A 23,813-nucleotide genomic window follows, 5' to 3' on the forward strand; every position below is an offset into this window, starting at 1 on the left:
ACTTTAACAAAACACGACGGAAGGAAGGGGCTTAACCACAGGTAATCAAGATGAACGTGAAATTAGAATCCGTTCTGTAGACCTCATGCGTTTACTGACTGTGTATATAAAGAAAGTTTATCTTATAAATACAATTTGTGCAAGACAAATATTTTTACCATCTGTGCGCTACACTACCTAATAACCTGAAGAAACCTGAGCTTGTGTGGTAGCAGAAATTATCTCGATGACTCCATTTTCATCGGCAGATGTCTCGACGTTCGACAGCGACTAAACTTCGGATACAGCTGAAAATTCTTACATCATGTAACTGCGAACGTTGCTTAACTCAGATTGATTCACCTCAACTTTAAATACAATTAAGATGAATGAGGAACGTTTCTATAGTGTGGTTAGTGAGTGAACACATATAGAGTTTGAACAAAGACCAAGGAGCAGTACATTAAATACTTAAAATTCTTACTGAACTCAAATGCAATATAATGCTCAAATTTCATACGTACGATAACATGTTTCATGTATAAATACAATTCAGTACACGACGTGCTTTACATCTTCACTGGATATGACAGACAAGAAAATTACTAAATGTTATTAATTTCTGAAGCACTGACTTTTGTGTGATAGATGAAAAATCCCTTACCTGTACTAAACAGACAAAAAAGTTTCTCACTTCAGCCGCGATTCCGTAGAAAGTTCTATTGGTGACGTACATTATAGCTGGTAATGCCTTCCCACCCGAGACTGCGCTACTTATGCTGAACCTGTCGTGGATTATCTTAATGAATCGACATGTAAGATTTCTTTCTACGAGTTATCTTTGAATCGCTCATAGAAGTAGTGCCTCGAAGCAGTTCTTGTAGAGCACTGGATTCTTCAGAAGAGGCAAGCAGTCTACCTGAAGATAGTTAATTAACTTGAAATAAGTCCCGGAGTGCCACTACGATGTCTTTTCTTAACAAACATTGTAAAACAGTAACACTTCGAAACTATTTCAATCAAAAAGTCTACAAAATTCGAGAGTATCATGAGACTGGCTGTCACATAATAACAGTCTCTGAGAATCTCCTATCACCGACTGGCAAGATTGGTGCGCATCCGAAATCTCTTGCAAACATCGTACAGCTTCCTAACACTTTCTACATCTTCAGTAATTTAATATTATTCATCCATCTACTGAATTAACTGGTTTACTATGTAGCAATATTCTGGTATTAAAGCCCTGATAACCCACACGCTCCTACTACTATTTGCTGTGTCAAAAGTGCACTAATATTTAACTGGAGTTCCACGCCAGAAAAATTTTGCAGTTTTACTTATATCCGTCTTGATTGCAAAAATGTTTATTCACATGACCGGTTTCGGTTCATCTAGAACCATCTTCAGATCTGCAATTTCGGTTACAGGAGTAACCCGTCCACACACAGCAACCTTCACATGCTGCGTCACTATCATGTGAAGGTTCTAGATGAACCGAAACCGGTCTTGTGAATAACCATTTTTGCAATTAAGACATTGTATAACCAGTGATTGCGGTATCCCATCAGACATTATGTCTGTTTTTGCAAAGAATAATTTTGGTTCCCAACGATTGGTTCCAAATCAAGATTCGCTCTCAAGGGTCACGAACTTTTCCCCACTCCTATGATTCCTTCCGCGCCATATGATATGGTCCATTCGTCACTACTACCTTCGTGGGAACCAGCTTCCCATTCGTTACCATCGTATTCTGCAGCACTGCTTAAGGGAGCGAATTACTTCTGCTATCTGGTAAGTTCTAGTAAACGTCAAATTTAGAAAATAAAACACATTCCACAACAGGAGGAACCTCACAAAAAACATTAAGATAAGATAATTGAAACGCTAAATGACTGACTTTGAAATTGGTTACAGGTTCTCAAGTGCTATAAAAGAAGTTGAAATTGTGATCAATGACCTAATGGAAATGGAAATGATCGTACGGCGTTCCCAGGCGGGGAGTTCGGCCGCCAACTGCAGGTCTTACTGAGTGCGACGCCACATTGGGCGACTTGCGGGTCGACAATGGGGATGAAATGACGATGAGGACAGCACAACACCCAGTCCCTGAGGGGAGAAAATGTCCCACCCCAGCCGGGAATCGAACCCGGGACCCCGTGCGTGGCATTCCAAAGTGGTGACCATTCAGCTAATGGGGTGCACAATGACCTAATGATCCTACAACAAGTACGACTGCAAAATATATCGCGAAAAGAAATTTAATTCTCCATCACCTGAAAGGACACCTAATTTACAATCACGTAAACAGAGTACAACTGTGCGAAGCCAGAAACGATCTCACCGTAACCTAGAACAAAGTCTGTTGAATGCACCAATCTTTAGAGGACAAGACAAAGCGTTTATACGTCGGCTCGGCACGGATGTTTTCACGGCAGCAGGGTCGAAAGCGTCGCTCTACGCTATGACCACATTGCTTTCCAAAGCGCATTCTGACTGGCTGGAACCCGACAAACCTTACTCGACCCGTGAAGATACACGTTGCAGTTTATACCCAGAGATGCACCGCGCTAACAGACAGATAGGTGTCATCAGGATGTGGTATGGAGGTATATGGGGTTAGACTCCTCTCATCCGTCCGTTTTGAGTTTTCCAGACAAAGCACCTTCTCGACTGACGTTACAAGAGTGAGTGCACATCGCTCCAGTCTTCATATCAAGGAAATAGCGCTGGTAGAACCGAGATCTCAGCGTGGGGCTCCTGCACAGCGTTCAGACACATTGGCTACTTATGTCCAAAGGTAGACAGTATGTCGTACCTACGACTCTTAAATCGACGTGAGATCACGTAAGGACTGTACCACAAGTTGTCCATTAGGTTGTATGTACAGACTGTGCATGTTTTGTTAATTTAAAACAATCCGCATGATGCTGGAAGCACGGTGAGCGGAATAACGTGGCAGCTAGATGAGCAGTCGACAGGGCAAGTATGGGAGAGCAGTAGTGGTGGGGATTACGGGCAGACATTCAGCACACCATAAGGGCAATGTCAAGCGCTGGGGGCGAAGCGCCGTTCTCAATCGACATTTACTCCCATATATTTATACATATTAAGTGAAACCTCTCCATGCCCATGCTTGCATGGTGGCCATCCAAAATGATCTACTGTCCACTTCTACTTCAGTTAGTCTCTAAAAGGAATTCTGCTCAAAATGCAACACAAGCACAAATTTATTTTCGCCTGACTTGTTAACCATTTGAAATTTTCAGAGAAGCGTCTTGAGTAGCGAATTTTGAGGAAAGCCTACATTTTTCTTGTTCCCATGATAAAATTTGCTCTTTCGCCAAAAGACAGCAGAGTTTACACAATGTCACCTCACTAACATGCTGTGCAGACGCAACTGCAAGAGAATTCTGAAATAGTGATTTATTTAGCGTATTAAGTGAGGAACTGAGGGCAAGTAAGGTCAATAGCTTATGAAAATGCACATCCGTGGTACAAAAATAAGTGTGTAATACATTCACTTACGTCATTCAAAGTCCGGAGCATTTCCTGTTTCACCAGCTATCGACGTCTCTTAAAAAATTACATTGTTCCATTGAAAAAGCCTGTAGTTAGGGGAATAATGCGGGAGATGATAAAGTTTTGCATAATAACCGTATGGCAAAATACGTGTGTTATCATTTGCCACAGTCCCTTTTTGATATCTCAAACCGTTTTATGAGATATGAGGAATGTAATGGATATTCCATTCTTGGTTTATCACTGGCCTGTGCAATCGTAAATGAATTTGCTAGATTCGATAAATTTTCTCGAGATTGGTGGCAGACAGAGGCCATCCCAAGTCTAAAGAAAAATTCAGTGTGTGTGCTAAATTTCACTGTCACAACATATTTTGTAGTATGCACCAAATTCAAAATGATACTAAGCACTGTTTTTCACTGCAATCTTTATCGAATTCTGCACAGCGTCTTACTTAAATACAAATATCACAACAACTATGAGCATTAACTAAATGATGGGCAAGTCATCATGAAGCTGATATTTAAACCTTTTAGTAAAGCAAAATAAAATGTTTTAACGAATAGTTTCCTCCAAATTGTTTGAGAAAAATTGCAGGGTGTGCACCTTGCTGCTGTCATCGCAGTTCACCAATTGGAAAAAAGCGGGCTAACAATGTCAGCCTCTCTTTCGGAACAAATGAATGGTTACTTTGCACCGGCCACTGCATCCTGCTCAGACTCTGTAACTCTTTCATATGCATAGTCCTAAGATTAACAAGTGTGACTGGTTACTGAGATTTCTATTGTTAACTGAAAAACGTTTAACGACAGAAGCTTAACTACAAAGAAATTTTAAATTTTACATAGTTCTCCTGCACAAAGTATAACGCATACCAGGGCAGTAACAATTTCAGAATTGAGCCAGTGTCATGGACAGTGGAGGTCCACACACTTTAATATTTTACGAAGAAAAAAATTACAAGCTGTGTGATCGGGAGACAGCACTGAGCTATCCACGGTTCATCCCGATACAACACTTATTTCTGTAGCATCCCATGGATAGAGCATTTTCTACTACGTTGGTGATCAGTCTAGGTTGAATGTTGGGCTCTGACATGCATTGAGTCTATGTTCAGAAGCGGTGGCTGCAGAGCGGCGTTGTGTGCTGCCGCAGTCTCGCCGATGATCTGGGTGCCGAACCAGCTGGTGGGCGCGCCGGCGGGCACCGACGTCACGCTGGACTGCCACGCCGAGGCGTACCCGCGCGCCATCAGCTACTGGGTCTACGACAGCGTCATGCTGCTGCCCACCGGCAAGTACGTCACCGAGTCCCGCGAGGACGCCTACCGCTCCCACATGCGACTCACCGTGCGCGACCTCGCCGCTCCGGACTTCGGCAACTACCGCTGCATCTCCAAGAATTCGCTCGGCGAGACCGAGGGCTCCATCCGGCTCTACGGTCAGTCTGCACACTGACGTCACAGTGCCACTCAAACCACACACTTTGAAATAACTTCCGGGAATTCAGCCAAGTAACACTTTCAGCGACCGCCGATATTTCGGCGGGAGAATACCCCGCCATTTTCAAGGCAAACTGCAACGGACAGGCGGCGTACATGCAAATTTAAAACCTCGGTTCTCGGACTGAAGCAGGAAAGATAACATACACATTGAACACTAGTGCCGCCAAAGATGACCAAAGTCAGAGCTGTCGATAGTGAGACTATGAATTCGCAGTTGAGATAGCATTGACTCTGTCCCTTTGTTTTTTGACAAGGGAGAGATCCGGATTACCGACAGAGTTTAAACAGAAACCTCCATTCCTGTTAACGTGGTTGCTCGCTAATTTAATCTCAACTGCCTCCCTAATAACACTGTCCCAATAGCTGGACGTGCATGCCAATATCTCGGTGTTATTATATAACATGGGGTGACCAGTATCCAAGCAATGTTCGGCAATAGCAGATCTACTTGGCTGCTGTAATCGTGTGTGCCGTTTACGCTCAGTACTTCGGTCCTCCACGGTCCTGGTAGTTTGACCAATATATGCCATGCCGCAGCTACAAGGAATACGATACACACCCGCCTTACGCAGTCCAAGATCATCCTTAACGGAACTCAAAAGTGCTCCAATTTTAGATGGAGGTCGGAAAACACATTTCACATAGTATTTCCGTAAAATACGACCGATCTTGTTGGACGTGTTTCCTACGTAAGGCAAAAAGGCAGTAGACTTAGGTGTTGACTCAGAATTATCATCAATCACCCGATGTACAGTTGGTCGATAGCGCAACGCACGCTCAATCTGTCTATCACTATAACCGTTTTGACGAAATGTAACTTCAAGATGGGACAGCTCAGCTGGCAAAGTCTCAGCGTCAGAAACGACATGTGCCCTGTGTACCAAGGTACGAAGTACCCCTTCACGCTGAGCCGGATGGTGACAACTATTAGCCTGCAAGTACAAGTCGGTGTGAGTACATTTCCTGTAGACTGCATGTCCCAATGATCCATCATCCTTCCTCCTAACCAACACGTCAAGAAAGGGAAGTGAACCATCCTCTTCCACCTCCATCGTAAAACGAATGTTAAGGTGGATCGAGTTCAGATGTTCTAGAAAGACATTCAAATTCTCCCTACATGTCGTTTCTGACGCTGAGACTTTGCCAGCTGAGCTTTCCCATCTTGAAGTTACATTTCGTGAATATAAAGATCATCAAACCCTCTGTTTTCTCTAACGCCTACTCAAGCGAAATCCTGTTTATACCGCCATATAACACAGCCATGTCCTTTCAATCTTTTTCTACATCAGGAAGCCGACTTTGATACAACGATCTTCATCAAAACCTCAGGCAAGCTACATTCCGTTCCAGCTTCAAAAGACAGTTAATGGTCCATGTTACATTACAGAGTTTCTCTTCCACACACTTGTCTGTAGCTCAGCCCAGTGTAATTCCCCTCCCACCCCCCCTTCCAATTTCCCTCCATCTTGTCTATACAATCCTCTATTGCAACAGTCCGCTTTATCCTACTTAATAGTTACTGCCACTGTCATTTCAGTTTTTTGCTCTTTCATTGTCACTCTTGTTTCTCATTACACTAATCATAGCTTCAGAAGTGCTACACTAATTAATATTACTATTATTATATTAATGTTACTATGAATGTCTGCTGTTATTTGTATTAATCACAGCTGTTATTTGCATTGGTATTTGTAATTAACTTTACAGTATTTCAGAACTACACGTAACTGAGCCACAACTATTCATACAAAATGGGAAATTTGATAAACAATACATTGTTTTTTTTAACTATATAGTTGCTGGTTCATACTAAGAGAGGGTCTCAAGTCTTTAGTCTGACCAGGCTAAATAACCATAATCAATAACTAAATAAACTTCCAAAAATTGTAGTTTTTAATAATTCTACGACACATTATTTCCACCAGCAGGACAATTAATAGATGCTTCACCACGACACCTCATCTGTCTGTTTCCCATTACTATAGAGCACAAAAATTTTACTCTCTACTTCTTCTACCATTACCCAGTTATGGATACTTTCACGACACACCCCAATACTCAGCCAATATCTTTCTATCTTTAGGAATTATTTGCTAATGACTGTGCTGGTAATTTTATAAGCCCATCTGAAAAATAGGACGTTGGGAAAATGATATCGCTTCATATGAACTGTACCCATCACACGTATCTCGTGGTGCCTACGGTGTACATATTTACATGCCGGTCTTACCAGACAAAACATTGCGTTATCGAAGCAATCATTTCTTCATTTAATGAAAATCTTCTCAATTTCAATCAATAATAGAACAGAATTACGGTTCTGCTTATATGTAAATACTGTAATCTCTCAGAATAATGTTCTGTTAATTGCATAAAGACAGAGACCTCTTTTCAAGTGCACAATACTGTTTCTACCTTCTCTCGTGCACATGTCTATCCTTTTCATATTCTTTAGGTTGTTATGAACGACATTATTGATAAAAGTTTCATTGACGATCATGAATCTGAGTAAAACCTTGTGCGGTATGTGTCTAAACACTGCCAAATTCTGTGCTGAAATCTTGTTCCATATTTGGCCATAAGTCATCAGGTGGCACACAGAGCACCCAACAGCATTTTACATTCCATAATTTGCCTCAACCATTTCAAAAGTTCCTGTGTAGTGGCGCCAACTGACACATACGAAACTTTTATTTCAGCGAACACGTTCAACCACAATAATACTGAAATAAATTCTCTTTTACGTTCAGAGATGATCGATTGTTACACCTTGCACTTCAAATTAATTATTAATAACAGGAGATCCGCTGATCTTTCTTCGCTTTACGTCACATCATTTCTGATGCCTTCCAACATAAATGGATTTCACATTTGTTTGAACCGCTAAAAATGGTTACAAGAAACGTGTTTAGTAAAACTGGCAGGCGTAAAAAAAAATCCTGTTCTTTCATCAAAGTTATCTCACTTACGTAACTGTCTGCGTTTACGTTTACGTTTCCTTGAATTCGTTTGCCTACTCTTAAGTTCCTACGGTAGCATTATATATACAACATGCCGTACTTCGTTTCTCTTCCTTTGCGGCTGCGTTTATTTTCATAGTTATCCTAAAAAGAATTCCAAGTTCCTGAGTTCGACAGCAGTATATGAGAACAAATATTTACTTTCTTAAGCAAATCTTTCGAATTTAAGGTAAACAACTCATCACATCTTCCTTCCTGCAACACTATGATAGCAATTTTCGGTTGTCATCTAGTTCTCAGTTTCTGTCTGTTTGGAGTTGTAGTTTATTCTTCTGTTTATCGATTTCATTCTCAAAAGAAAGTTAGTAAACCTCAACTATAGCAGCACTCCTGTATTCGGTATCTATTTCTACGTATTCTGGTGCGTTTCATTTAATGCAACATATGATAAGCGTCCTTTCCCTTTGAGAAAGCAAAAGGTATGACTCTTAGGATTTATCATGCACATAGCAAACAATTATATCAGATAGGTACCATGGAAAATGAAGTGTTTTTGTCTCACTTTGATGTTCATGACATTTTCTCTGTTTTGCTGCTTCCAGCAAAAAGCTGTATACAAATAAGAAGACTGTATGAAGCTTCAAAAATTATGTTCTCTAGGGATCTTTTTGAGAAAGTAATTGCCTTTCACTGTGTACTTACAGTAGATGTGAAGCAGGTGGAAGTACTTTTTAATTATTCTAACTTATCTCATCTTGCAGAAATTCCTCGAGCATCGTCCTCGCCGAAAGCTACCGAAGTCCGTAGCGGGTCAGCCAAAGAGGGTAAGCTCTGAAAGCTGTACGATATTATGACCTAAAAGCATTGCAAATTATATTCGGTGCCCTCAGAATATGTGAGTTTAGCAGTATTCCATCTTCTAGTTCAGACTTTACATTCACCAGAAATATTTGCTCCCGTTTGGTGATTTCTCAAATCATACATCCTGTACCGAAGAAAGGGTAACCATTGTAAATACGTCAAAATATTACTGAGTGTTCTCTCCAGAACGCACATTTAAACGATCTCACGAGATTTCTCTGTGTGTTTGATTAATGGCGTTCTGTCGAGTTGTTGATTCCATTTTTGTGCACAATCTTTTGATAACTCACTTAAAGTGATGCGAGCTGTACTGTTATGTCCACTCGCCGCCTGGAGTCCAGGCAGACTGCTTGGTACATAAACGTAGCAGACACTGGTGCATGAAAATGGAATCAACAACTCGACTGAACACCCGAAAGCACACCATTGGTGTACAATTATCTTCGTTTTCTAAACTCTCTGCGAGGACTCTACGAGTGATATATCAAAGGAAGCATTGAAACTCCAATGACGCAAATAAAAGCTTTGACTTATAAATAGGGTGGCTCAAACCTGTAGGCTCAGCATTGTACAGATTTTAGAGGATCCTGAGCTGAGTATTCTGATGTCAGGAAGTAACAGCCAAAAATGGATCATATACTTTTTTATCGACGTGAACAACTTGTACGTCGTAACGAAAACTGAAACTCACAGCGGTTGTCCAAAATGAGCGCCGCATTCTCGAGACTGCGTTACAACGCCGCATAAAGTTTTTCCAAGCTCTCCCAAGTACTCCCGTTGCCTGTTGCACAGTGAGACAGACGACCAGGATTCCAGCAATCTGCTCCTCTTCGGTTTCTATTTTGCTGTCATATAACGACGAAATCAGGCAAACCCATGGGCAGTTATCCACGATGACCTATCACGGGTGACTGTGTATTATTTTTTTAAGGTAGCGACACAAACGTCAGTGCAGTCCTCGTATCGCCTGATACATTCATTTACGACGATTGGTTCCTTATCGCCAAATACCTGGTTTAGAATAATCTACCGTATGTATAACTGAAGTCCTAAAGGGTTGAGAAAATCCATGTATTAAGTCCCTTTCAACAGTTTCATTTTACATTAATTTTTACTCTGGCGAACAGTCACAAGAAACTAATTACACTTAAAATTTGTTTCATCAGTGCACAAGCAGTGTCTAGTTTTAATAACATCTGACTGGAGAACAATATGTAGTGTTAGAAACCACGTAGGAATTCACGGAGTTTGGTGCAATATGCTGGTGTTAATAACTGTTAATTTACCAATACTAGATTAGAACAGCTATTAACTCAATAGACAAATATCCTGGAGCGTTTGAGCAGAGCTAATGTCTTTTCAGGACACTCACATAACCGGGTTCGCGAATGATAGGTTATGTTTTTCGATTTGTTTCTTCACAAATTTGAAATAGTTGCTCAATAGAATAAGTAAGTGGCTTAGTGATAGAGCGGAGGACACGATATCGATCTCTGGTTGGTCTAGGATTTTTATTCATTACTTATCACTGCTGTCAGCTCTGACAGTATTTGATAATGTAAACGAGTTGCTTGGTTCGGAGTCCAAGCTAAATTGCAGGTTCCTCAATAACTGACTGTGCAAGTCAGTTAAAGACTCGGAGGAAGGGAATGCCAACGCGCACCTATAGGCCCATAACTAGTGAAGGTCCCCATTCCTTGTGTCGATGATAGCTATGCCTTTTTTTCCTAAGCTACACTGACGAACAAAAACATTTTGTTCACTTGAATAATAGCGTCTTGTTTCACCTTTTAAACGCAGCACAACAGTGATTCTGCGTGATATGCATTCGACAAGTCTTTTGTAAGGTTCCGCACATGTATGGCACCAGATATCTGTGCGTTTCCAGCAATTTACGACCGTGGCCTGTGGATGCAGAGCTGATGCCCTATAGCCTCCCAGATGTGTTTCATCGGGTTAAGATAAGGCTAGTTTTTCGGCCAAGACATCAACGAGAATTCATTTTGATGCTCCTCAAACCGCCATAGCACGGTCGTTGCCTTGTGACGCAGACAGTTATCTTGCTGGCAGACACCCTATCGTCGTGAAACACATCGAGCTGAAAGGGCTGCATGTGGTCTGCCGCGATATTCACTTAGTCCACAGCTGCAATATTGCCTTCGATTACTACCACAGGACCAATGAAAGCCCAAGTGAATGTCCGCGCACAACGTAACACTGCCCCTGGGTCAACTTGGAAACACATTGGGGCTGTCTGCTGCGGAGACCCATGTTCAACAACGTTCACTGAGCGTGTGCTCCAAGCCCAGCAATGTATGTACTCTGCCGTCACATCTACCACGGTCTGCCGCCTATCCTGCGTCTGCTCTTCGTCAAAGGCGCTTTGTCAATGGCTTTCCCTATTTGCGACCCATATAGCATTGGTCCTTATTCGTTTCTGCTACGCTTATACAGGGTGAGCGTAAACACTCCGAAAATCTTATAACGGTGTTGTAGGGGATGCCGTGCTGAGAAATAATTGTTACGAAACAAATTCGATACTTTGCATCTTTTCCGATTGAATTAGCATTAGAGTTAGTCAATGATGTTGCGCGTGCTAATTCAAGCAGACTACCAGAGACGATGTTTCGTTTCTTACGACCGAACTAGAGAGTGATACAAAAAGTGGACATGGGACAGTAGCAAAGATCGAACCCCTGTCAACTGATGCGCAGTCTTGTACGCTATGATCTACGTTATGAGACCAACTCACACAAGTTGTATCTGGCGGACCGCTTGAATTTGCGCGCGCTACAATCTCATTGGCTAACTTCGATGGTAATTAATCCGAAAACGGCGCAACGTATATAAGGTTTTTCTTAAGAATTATTTCTCAACACAACCTACCCTGCAACACCCTCACAAGCTTTTCAGATTGTTTCTGACCACTCTGTACACTCTCCTTCCCGTTTGACGCGCATGAAGTGCTACCAGATGTGGGCAGTGATCCTAATGTTTTAGCTAATTAGTGTGTGTATACCGTCTTCAGTTTTGCTGTTAAATATTGTTAAAAATCTGTGAGGCATGAGGGAACCCTGTATCTACAACTAAAATAAATGAAGAACGAGGAAATAATCGAAACATTTCCTGGCTTTGACGGCAGTTTGTGTTTTTTTTAGACATTAATACAGTACAGTTAAAAGCAAATGAGATGCTCCGCATTCAATGAACCCACATAATCTGATCTGAAAAGATTATCGTTCCATCTTCGCAAAGTCTTGAAATTAAATGATGCGTTGTTTTAGAACAGGACAACCTAAATTATAAGTTCGTATTCAGATTTGCCGCAATTATTAAAATTATGAATAAAAGTTTGTGATCTTGAGCTGTTACGATGTTGTGAAGTATATCTGTCAAGAGTCTATGAGTTTGGAAGGCGCGTCCATCCACGATCAATAGGCGTTCACAGCTGACAGGCTGTTGGGAAAAGCGTCTACGAATTTCACCATTCAGGGTATTTTCGGTAGCACATTCCCCTTGTTAGAATACCTGCATCGCTATGATTTTACCGAAGAGCGAACCTGACCCAGCAAAACTGTAGTTGATGGTACTGGGAAAAACATTTAAAAATCCCCGAATGGCATTCCAGATTCAGATTTTTGCGTTTTTGTTTCCCTGAGCCGTACTAGGAAAATACTAAACTGTTCTCAATGCGATTTCAAAATCTAACAATCCTTTGCTTGCTTCCTCACACGCTTGGCAGCCAGTTTATGCAGTGCCATTAGCATGCACCTAACATGTTCCACAGCGTACCAACCTGTTACACAGCCGTCTGGCCCCGTGACCTCTGTGCAGAAACGCGAGAAGATGGCTGTGGATGATATGTGTGCTCACATGTTGCTGATCTTCTTGTCGCTGTTTTTAATTGCCTTTGGTATGGTGGTCCAATATTAATTGTTCAACCTGAACTTCAGTAGCAATCAAATAAGAAAGTTCACATGGCAAATGGCAATGAAATGTAGTACAGAGTCTCATTTGCACAACATAATTTATTTAGTGCTCGTTTTCGAATGTTAGCATTCATTTTCACGTTACCTACGACGAGAAAAGAACTCTAAAGTTACAATAATTACTGTATGAACTCAACAGATCATCTACCTGTATCGCAGAACTGATAAAAAACTTAACAATTATCTAATGAACCAGGAGTCCGTCTCAGTTTCGGGGTACTGAAAACGCCGGCCGGTCCTATGTCCCGTACCGTTGTATATTTTATTTATCAAAGTAAGTCTTCAAAATTATATATTATTTAAAAGAATTAACAGTATTAACCTGAATCTAAAATTATTATATTCATAACATAAGAATACGCAAAGTGTTCCGAAAAGATCCATACGATTTCGCAAGAATACTTCTTTTACATGAATTAACATAGAAAACTGAGGTAAATTTTAACTTAACGCATGGATATTAAAAGTGCACATCTGTTGTACATTGGTGTTTAATGTGTTAGCCTATAGGGGTCACCACGGCGCTGCTCGCTTGTGCACGATGGAGTTCTGTCGGAAAATAACTAAGGAAGTATGTGTCATTAGTATCACAGACGTGTCATAGCGACTTAAGTGGCACGGTAGTTACAATCGTACTAACGAGAAACAGGGTTCAAAACCCAGCTGGACCACGTTGACGTAGATTACCGCGAGTTTCTTAATGTGACAACTCCAAACAAGGTTGCTACGGTTCTTTTTCTAGTTTTATTCCACTGCTAGTGGCCCCCATTCTAAAAACTCGGTCAGCAGCTGCTGGGATCGTCTTTAGCAGAAAGTGTCTATGGATGAGCGACTGCGGCATTTTCGAAGTGTCATGATTCCTAGCCCACTCATTTCCTTGGCGATATCGACCAAAGATCTCATTCGCATTTATAACAAGAGTAGCCGAGAAACCTGACGTTGCCCAGGTCAGTATATGTGGCATGGGAGAAAGGTGTACCATCCTAGAAATAAGATGCATAGAGACGTATTCCTCATTTAGGACATTATCAATTATCCGCGAAATAAGGAGCAATAAATACTCTTAAATGAAACTAAATAATACATCACTTAGGAACTTTTATCGTTGTGTAGAAATGTTTTTATTGCTTCATTCACGATGCAATGTAAGTAAAAGTAATAGAGTCTTCAACGTGTATCATCCATACCCTGGTGGATGGAAGAGGGTGGATTTGGTTGGCAGATATCTCAATACAATGGGCGATGTGGAACACTTAGTTCTCTCAGAAAAATCTATATTCTCTATGACTTTCGAACTTTACTGTATTAGTGTATACATGGTGTTTCCGTAAGAGCGTGCAAAAATTTAATGAGACGTAGAGGATGCTCCACTGAACAATTCGAGTGGGGAAACTGGGCTCGGAGAAGCCAGTTTAAGGAGATAATAGAAGTAAGATCACAATACTGTGTACTTTTTTATTTGCATTAGTTACAGTTAACCGCAAATACCGCCATTGACACAATGAACGTACCATTTGTGCCGTGTCTTACAAATGTGCTGAAACTGACGGGCATCTACGTCAATGCAAGTATAACACCGGCGAAAAAGATTCTAACGCACCGTGACAAGTATCACTGGTGTGTTTCGAATCACATCACACGCAGCTAAAATTCTGGCAACTAATTCCATCTCCGTATTCACTGGGGTTTCATACACAAGTAACTTTAGACATGTCCATAGGAAATAATCACGGGATTCACGTCAGGCGACCTCGCAGGGCACCGAATAGGAGCTTCCCTACCAATCCAGCGACCAGGAAATAGTTCCTAGTAATGAGGCTCGTCCTCGTCGTTTCCTTGTAGGAAATTCAGATGGTTCAAATGGCTCTGAGCACTATGGGACTCAACATCTTAGGTCATAAGTCCCCTAGAACTTAGAACTACTTAAACCTAACTAACCTAAGGACATCACACACACCCATGCCCGAGGCAGGATTCGAACCTGCGACCGTAGCAGTCCCGCGGTTCCGGACTGCAGCGCCAGAGGAAATTCAGAATGTACATGTCAATAAAGAGCGCATTGCGTGTAAGCGTGTACGCCTGATAGTTGTAAATATGCTCGAAAACAGTAATGCTAGACAAAGCGGTAGAAAAGTTTATTCCATATCTCCTTAAGCTTTCTTCTCCGACCTCACGTTCCCTTCCTCAAATTGTTCAGTGGGGCAGTCTCTATGTCCTGTTACGTTTCTACACGCTCTTACGGAAACACCCTCCATACTCGCTTATACATCCATACTGGTATTAACATTACGTTAAACAGAAGCATTTAACCGCGGCTGACACATGGAGCCAATGCTAGTTTAGTAATATTGTCTTAACATAATGGTATTCAAAATGAAGCAGGAAAGGAATGAAAGTTACTTTATTTCATTAGGTTTTAGCGAAATGATTGACGAAAAGGCATTATATTATGAAAAGAATTACATTCACGAAAAATAAGCGAAATGTTTATCCTAAATCACTGTAGTTCAGAATTCGATTATTCATTTGTTAGTTACGAGTATTTTTATCGTTGAGTCTATTGGGATTTGTTCGTTGTGTCTCCGTTGATCGTCGGTAAAATGTGATTGACGAAAACGTGCTGATCTGTTTGATATTACATGCCGTTATTAAAGTCTGAATGACGAAACCGCGCAAGCATCATATTATACCGGACGAATGAAACAATAAATGTATTTTCACATGTACAGTAAAAACCGTAAGTCACACAGAATATAGCTTTTCCTAACAGAACTTATTCCTCAATATTCCGCGGATTTTTGCTCGCCACACTCGGCCACTGTCACACAACGCGACCAAACTCTCTTATTAACAGCATGAGACTATGGGTTATCTACCACCACAACCACGAGCGGGGTGGCTGTGGGTGGTCATGGAGAGAAGACTGCCAGTACATACACACGAACACGCACAGGCCCTTTATATACAGAACAAGATACAGATTAAGATCGAAGATAAAGATCCTGTAGCAAATTGTATTCTTATGATTCTGTATTTGTGTCGTGGCAGCGATAGTTACCTTAATAAGTTACATGAAATTTTATAGATAGAAAGCTGTCTTCCTAGCTAATGGGCACTCACTCCAACACCCAATCGAATTTTAAGTTACACTATTCAGACTAGTAGCTCTACCGCCACATTCGTCAAAGATAGTACTTTCTTGGTCACCTTCGTCGTACAATTGTTTTAGAAACAAAAACTTTTTAGTGACTTCAACCATAGTGTAACATGACATTGGCGTCACTGTCTCGTTTCTGTCACCCCATTCCGTCCCCCTTCAGAGGTAACAGCGCCCCAAGCGTTCAGCTAGTGACACTCCTGAATACTATATCGGATGAGAGTGAATACTAACTATTATATTGATTGTAACATATATTTTACAATGGATTGTGTATTTAGTGCCATAAAGTGGACAATAACTAAAAGGTTACACCACATTTGTGATAATTTAGTTACCTAAGGAAATGGTGCATTACAGGACAGTTTGTTTAGGATTCTCTTGTAAATTATGGACATTTAGTGAAAATGTCGTTTCCCTTTAATAACAAAAAGTTGCTAGTAAACACCGGAAGAACCTTTTATAGAAAGACGTCGTACATCTATCATAGAGAGCAGAGTTTTTTTCACTACATTTTCAACCATCTCAGTGATTGTGGAATGTAGGAAACCTATGTGGGATGTAACACCTACATTTTTCAGCATATCAAATAAGCCACCGCAACTATAGCTTAAAAACCGCACAGACGTGATAAGCAATCGTCAAAATCAATAAAACTGTTTCCCAACACAGGAGAAAGCGATTCCGCAATTGTTGCTAAATCTGCGCCACAAACAGCAAGAATCTTCAACACATTCGCCTTTGAAGCACTTACATTTACAAAAATATTCATGTATTGGAACAGTAGTAGTAGTAGTAGTAGTAGCTTTATTCATCCGTAGATCTCTTTTCATAAGGATATAGGACATGTTAAGGTATTTACAAGTTTGGACCAATTTAAAATAAGCTGATTCATATACACATACATTTACAGACTTACAGTTAGAGACAGTCATTAGATTTACTCCTGGTATACAATACTTTTTTTTACAAGTAACTTATTAAATAATGTAATGCCACACTGTTTACTCACATCTCACTGTTCGTCATTGTACACACTATACACATATTGTTTCATAACACTTCACTCACTACGCACATAAACACACACACACACACTGGTGATCCCTAGGCCATTTTCTCTTCCCGCAACTTTCCGTTTGCTATCCTGAAAAACTGAGTCAGCATTTCTCTATAAAGAGTGAGATGTTGAGCTCAAAAAGAGGAAGAGGTGTTAGTATTGTGCTATGCATAGCGTGGATGTCATTTTTTCTAGAAAAGGAAAAAAGAACGAAAAAAGCCTAGTGTAAAGGTGTTAGGTGGGATGTTGGATGTTTTATAATCATAATTATTATTTATTTGTATAAAAATTTTTACCAAACTGCTACTCTGTTTTATCCAAATAATTCTTCAATGTATAAAATTTATTGCATAACAGGCACTTTTTAGCTGCCCTTTTAAATAAGTGTGTTTTTGCAATTTCTTTAATCTCTTTTGGTAATTTACTGTAGTTGTATTCCTTGGTAGAAAATGCTGTTACGAGTTTTATGTTTATTTTTCTGGGTAGATGTAAGTTAAGTCTAGTTCTTGTTCCATGGTCATCGACAGAGCTGTTTGTGCAGTATTTATCAACGTTATTTTTGAAGTGAACAACTGACTGGTAAATGTATTCACACAGAGCAGTTAAAATCCCCAGTATTTTGAACAGATCGTTACAATGAGCTCGACTACTATTTTTGGTTATTACTCTTACGGCTCTTTTCTGGAGTTTGAAAATTGTGTTCATATTTTGTGCATTTGTTCCCCCAAAACAGAATGCCATAGCTAATAATTGAGTATACATATGAATAGTAGAATAGTATGCAACTAAAAGACATTGCATGTTACACACTGACGACAGGATTCTAAGGGCATAACATGCTGATCACATTCTGTTTGCAAGTACCTTTGTGTGTTCCCACCACTTCAGCTGAGAATGTTGAGTCAAGTACAAGAAATTGCGAGTCGTTGGTCCCCTTACAAATTTTTTAGGTATCAAGGAAAGTGACAATGATAATGACAACAGATAACAACAGAAATAAATGCTTCTCATGCATGGAATATGTTTATATTCTCTTGCCTTCAGAGGAATAAGCTGCAAATAAACACATATTCGAAAATATTTCTTCATGAATGAGTTGTAGCTAACGTCGTTGAATTATGGTCATTTGGCATGATAATTCATGGCTGTTGGTAATTTACTAAGGCATGGAACACAAACATATGGCAAATATTCCTTTAATTAAGTAGAAATTAACTGGGAACAGACATCCTTGCGACGCATGAGACTGTTTGCTTTCTCACCGCTTGGAGCGCTAGTGTCGCGCCTGCTGTCAGGCGGTAACAACTTTCGCACGAGAGCGCGCTGTGATTGTATTTATTAGACTGTGCTTTAACTATACCGTTTGATGAACTGGTTACCAGTGACACTTCTCAGAGAACAGTTCTGAGCAAATTCCTCTTTAAGGTGTTAACTTATGAGTTATCCATAAGCACAGAGACGTTCCTATAATGATATAAATTCTACCTTGCAGCCTCATGAGACAGTGCCTTTATATGAGTACAGGCACTGAACTAGATGCGTCTGAAAAGTTCGGTGAATGGTCTCAGAAAATAAAGGAAACAAGAGTTACAAGCAAAATATCTTCATTGGCCTTCAGATTAATCACCATTAACTATAACACACTTCTGACATCGGCTGTAAAGATGTTGGTAACTGTCAGCAAACGCTTTTTGTGAAATCGCTAGAAGCACAGTGGTCACGCGTTGTTGATTATCAGTATCATTACAGGACACGAGTCCCGGTGCCACCATTACGATCCGGAGACCAACCAAAAGCCAGTGACATGATGCTCATCGTTTTTCCCGCCTTCTTCGGGTAGAAATTCATGAGGAATCAAACCTTTGCCTTCGAAAAAGGTGGTTAATGTCGCCTTAATCTTGAATTTTGTCAGGCGGCTCTCTCTGGGAGGCGGGGAAGACGAAGAACACCATGTTACTGACTACCGCTTGGTCTCGCGATCGTATTGATGGCACCACACCTCATCTCCTGTAAAGATAAGGATATCCAACAACCCATTACCACGATGCTTCGAGTGGTTCCACAAGAATGTTTTGCTGACAATTTCAATAGCTTTACAACCGGTATCAGAAGTGTATTGTAGGTAATGTTGATTACTTTAAAGGCCAGACCATTCACCGGAATTTTCAAGCGCACCTTGTGTCCTATCTTTATACAGCAACTGTCACAGAAGGTGAAAGTCAGCGTTGGAAACATTTTCTAACATTTGTACATGCCAATGTCGTCGGATCGAACGTGATGGTGAGAATGCAAATTAAACTATTAAGGGGAGAGAATATCTGTAACTGAAATAAGCAGGAACGAAATAGAAAAAGGCCAGTTTGTGTCAGAATTTATCACTACACTGTGCTCCCCATCTCTTGTTAGATCTCCGTGCATATTAATTATATTCCAACAAGTTTACTATCTATTCTTGCATGGAACATGTAGACTACGAGAGATCATATCCATGTTACCTAACTAACAGGAAACCACCAGTTCGCTTCCATTTTTTTAAAAAAAAATATGTTACATGCATAAACGGTGACGATAAGCACTTACTAATAAGGCAATTGTTTTTACGCTCTTTGCATGAAACTTCGTAATATCTAGTGTCAGCTTGCTTCAAGTCTAATGCTGGAGAGTTCTAAGGAATTTCAAGGTGTGAAAGCCTGTTTAATAAATGAAGGGATTTAGCTTACTAGCTTACGTGATTCAACTTTAGTGGGAACTTGTCTATGAACTTTTGCCTGTATGCCACTTTTAATTGATTTATCGTACTCCGTTTCTAATTTATCGTTGAATAAAACATTTGTATCGAGCACACTTCTGGGTACCTAGCTCCATCAAAAATCACTTACGACCGTGCATTGCGTACATTTCTCCCTATTTATTTATAACACGGGATCTGTTCAGTAGGTTAGCACATAATAGTGAAGCACCTTGTATAATGACATGGACAATAGTTACTTGGTATTTCGGTAATTTTCTGTGTATCAAATCTCCGTTTCGTGTTCGTAGGAACAGACTATGCCATGATCTGTGCTACTTTTAGCGAAAACTCGAAGGAATTTTCAGTGTTAACATGCCGATACCATTCACGCAAAAAGTGCTTGTCAACCATTTGTACAGTATGGTCTCTAGAGAATTTAACAGTTTCCATTTGAAATTACGTTTAAAATACAATTCTGAGACTACCGAACGCTCTTCCACTCATCCAGTTTTCATATTAAATCCTCTTCCTCCATGAGTACAGACATTCCGTATCAGGTAGCGTACGTTGTCCGAACCTACGATCCAGTAAGACAGCGTATTGATTAAGGTACGCATTATGCACGACTAGAACTTGTTTCCTATCTCTAATTGTCTCGTCATCGATGGAGCGGTAAACCTGAAATTCCCTTCTCTTCTTCTGAACATGTGTTCATGAACTTTAAGTAATGTTTAGAATCATCTAGTAATCAAACAAAGGCGGAAAAGCAGTTGCCGATCTGCGTTCAAGTGTTATTGTTACTGTCTTGATCCGAAGAGGACAAACATTTGCGTGATAAAAAAGATATAGAAGACGTCATAAGTCAATAAATAAAACAGATACAGATGAGTGGCTTTCTTGGATGACAGCTATCGTGCAATGCTATCATCTGAGATATCGTTTGTTGAAATCGTATGAAGCGTTTAAAAGTTGTTAATTCAGAGGATCATTGTGAAACTGTTTAGTTTGTCGCTATGCAGTATTGCTGCTTGCGTCGGTCGACATGCCACGATACGATTGTCATGTGAATCTGAACTCGACTGATTCAGCAGGGACTTCCTAAAAGCTGTACAGGAACTCACCAGTCCCGTGCGAATAGCGCCCGACAGGACAGACATATTGCTCGCTTGGCCATGCGCGATAGTACAGCCACAACGCGCATCTTGCGTCAGGAAATGGGCTTGTTTACAGTAAGACAAGTACCCATACCAACACTGTGACGAAGTATGGAACTCCATGGAGTGGCATCATTGCGACCATCATTGCAGCTTCCCTTGACGTGGCAGCAATGAGAACCACTCCGACAGTGTCGCACCCAGCGACAACACTTGACACAGGAGTGCCAACACATCTTCTTTTCAGATGAATCTTTGTTCTGCGTACAGCATGACGATGGACATATCCGTATACGAAGGCTCTGAGGAGAACTACATCGTTGCCACATTGCATTCGTCATCGTCGTATGTGACTAAGACGTTGTGTGCCAGTATGGTTTGTCACAAGCATCTATGGATTGCGTAGCTGGTAATTAGATAACGCAAGAAAGCATACTGCCTGTGTTATCCTAATCTACGTCGATACAGTGGCCAGTACTTTCTGTACATCTCTCACCTGTTGAGAACATCTCATTATGAGTTGCCGAGGGACTGGCAAAGGTATACTCACCATCTACGAAGGGCGTTCAATAAGTAATGCAACACATTTTTTTCTTGACCAGTTTCGGTTGAAAAAATGTGGAATTCGTGACGAGACATCGTGGCATAGTACCGCTTCAGCCCTTGTAGTTTCATAAAGCTCAGATTCGTGGCGGCGCCTTCACAGTGAGATCTGCAGTGGAAGTGCCTTCCAAACAGAGAGCCGGCCGTGGTGGCCGAGCGGTTCTAGGCGCTTCAGTCCGGAACCGCGCGACTGCTACGGTCGCAGGTTCGAATCCTGCCTCGGGCATGGATGTGTCTGATGTCCTTAGGTTAGTTAGGTTTAAGTAGTTCTAAGTTCTAGGGGACTAATGATCTCAGACGTTAAGTCCCACAGTGCGCAGAGCCATTTGAATCATTTGAAAAATCAAATGGCTCTGAGCACTATGGGACTCAACTGCTGCGGTCATCAGTCCCCTAGAACCTAGAACTACTTAAACCTAACTAACCTAAGGACATCACACACACCCATGCCCGAAGCAGGATTCGAACCTGCGACCGTAGCAGCAGCGCGGCTCCGGACTGGAGCGCCTAGAACCGCACAGCCACCGCGGCCGGCTGAATCATTTGAACCAAACAGAGAGCAGTCATTGAGTTTCTTTTGGCGGAAAACCAAAGCATCGAATATATTAATAGACACTTACAGAATGTCTATAAAGACATGGCAGTGAACAAAACCACGGTGATTCGTTGGGCGGGACACCTCTCATCATCGCATTGAGGTCGCGCAAACCTGTCCGACTTACTGCGTGCCGTCCGGCTGCACACAGCCGTCACTCCTGTAGTGTTGGAACGTGCGGACTCTCTCATTGGAGCCCGCATCTCGTGGTCGTACGGTAGCGTTCTCGCTTCCCAGGCCCGGGTTCCCGGGTTCGATTCCCGGCGGGGTCAGGGATTTTCTCTGCCTCGTGATGGCTGGGTGTTGTGTGCTGTCCTTAGGTTAGTTAGGTTTAAGTAGTTCTAAGTTCTAGGGGACTGATGAGCATAGATGTTAAGTCCCATAGTGCTCAGAGCCATTTGAACCATCTCTCATTGGAGCCGCGCGGGATTAGCCGAGCGGTCTCTGGGCGCTGCAGTCATGGACTGTGCGGCTGGTCCCGGCGGATCTTCGAGTCCTCCCTCCGGCATGGGTGTGTGTGTTTGTCCTTAGGACAATTTAGGTTAAGTAGTGTGTAAGCTTAGGGACTGATGACCTTAGCAGTTAAGTCCCATAAGATTTCACACACATTTGAACATTTTTCTCTCACTGGAGGTGACCGACGAATGAAGGTGTGTACCCACTGGGTTCCATGACGCCTAATAGAAGACCATAAGGAGCAGCGAAGGTCCCTATGTGCGGAATTGCTTGTGCGTTACATGACTGATCGTGACTTTTTTTTTTAGCATCTTCACAGTCGATGGGTTCATCACTTCGAACCGGAAACAAAACGGCAATCCATGGCGTGTCGTGGAACGACCTCTCCTCCAAAGAAAATGTTCAAAGCGACACCCTCAGCCGTTGATGTCATGGCGAAGGCCTTCCGGGAGTCTGAAGGGATTATTCTATTTGATGTTCTCCCTCATGGTGCAACGATCAGCTCTGAAGGTTTAATGTTGCCCCCAGGAGGCTGAAGAAAAAGTTCAATGTGTTTGTCACCACAAAAATTCAAATGAACTTATCCTTCTCCATGACAACTCAAGGCTTCATAAAAGTTTTTGCACTGAGAGGAGGTCACAAAACTTCATTATCCTGTTCTTCCTCATCCGCCCTACAGCCCCGATCTCGCATCTTCCGACTTCCATTTGTTCGGTCCAGTGATGGATGCACGTTGCGGGAAAATTACAGGGATGATGAGGAAGTTGCTGATGCAGCAGTGAGTTGCCTCCGACATCGACCAGCAGAGTGGTGTATAGGCTCTCCCAGTAAGGTTGCGTAAGCCAGTCGCTTTGAGCGGAGTTATGTTGAAAAATAGGATTTTGTAGCCAAAAGAGTGGGCAATAATATGGTGTATTAGAATCGTGAATGAAAGCAACCTGCTTTTGGATAAAAATGTGTTCCGTTACTTATTGAACGCCCTTCCTTCTACGGCTGATGAACTTAGGCATAGAGATGGAGCAACATAGAATAACATATTCATATCTCTCATCCAATATCAGTTCGGCTCGATGTCCAGCTGTTGTTGCTCCCAGAAGTGGCAGCTCAGTGTATTAAATTTCGTGGCTTGTGAACCCCCCCCCCCCAAAAAAAAAAAAAATAAAAAAATTAATCACGTATTATTATCTGCTATTTTTCGTAATGTTGGACGTTTCATGACCAGCATTGTAGATTTAAGACACTCTC

General features: G+C 41.4%; 1 protein-coding gene across 1 annotated transcript in view; it reads left to right on the forward strand.

Annotated features, from left to right (window-relative positions):
• Positions 1 to 23,813, forward strand: part of LOC126236442 (lachesin-like) — a 464,103-nt gene that overhangs the window by 317,837 nt on the left and 122,453 nt on the right. Inside the window, exons 5-6 of the mRNA XM_049945760.1 lie at positions 4,654 to 4,938; positions 8,724 to 8,786. Of these exons, the coding sequence (XP_049801717.1) occupies positions 4,654 to 4,938; positions 8,724 to 8,786 (348 nt within the window). The remainder of the gene's footprint in view (positions 1 to 4,653; positions 4,939 to 8,723; positions 8,787 to 23,813) is intronic.

Source organism: Schistocerca nitens, chromosome 1 (assembly GCF_023898315.1).
Source record: "Schistocerca nitens isolate TAMUIC-IGC-003100 chromosome 1, iqSchNite1.1, whole genome shotgun sequence".
In the NCBI taxonomy this organism is placed as follows: domain Eukaryota; kingdom Metazoa; phylum Arthropoda; class Insecta; order Orthoptera; family Acrididae; genus Schistocerca; species Schistocerca nitens.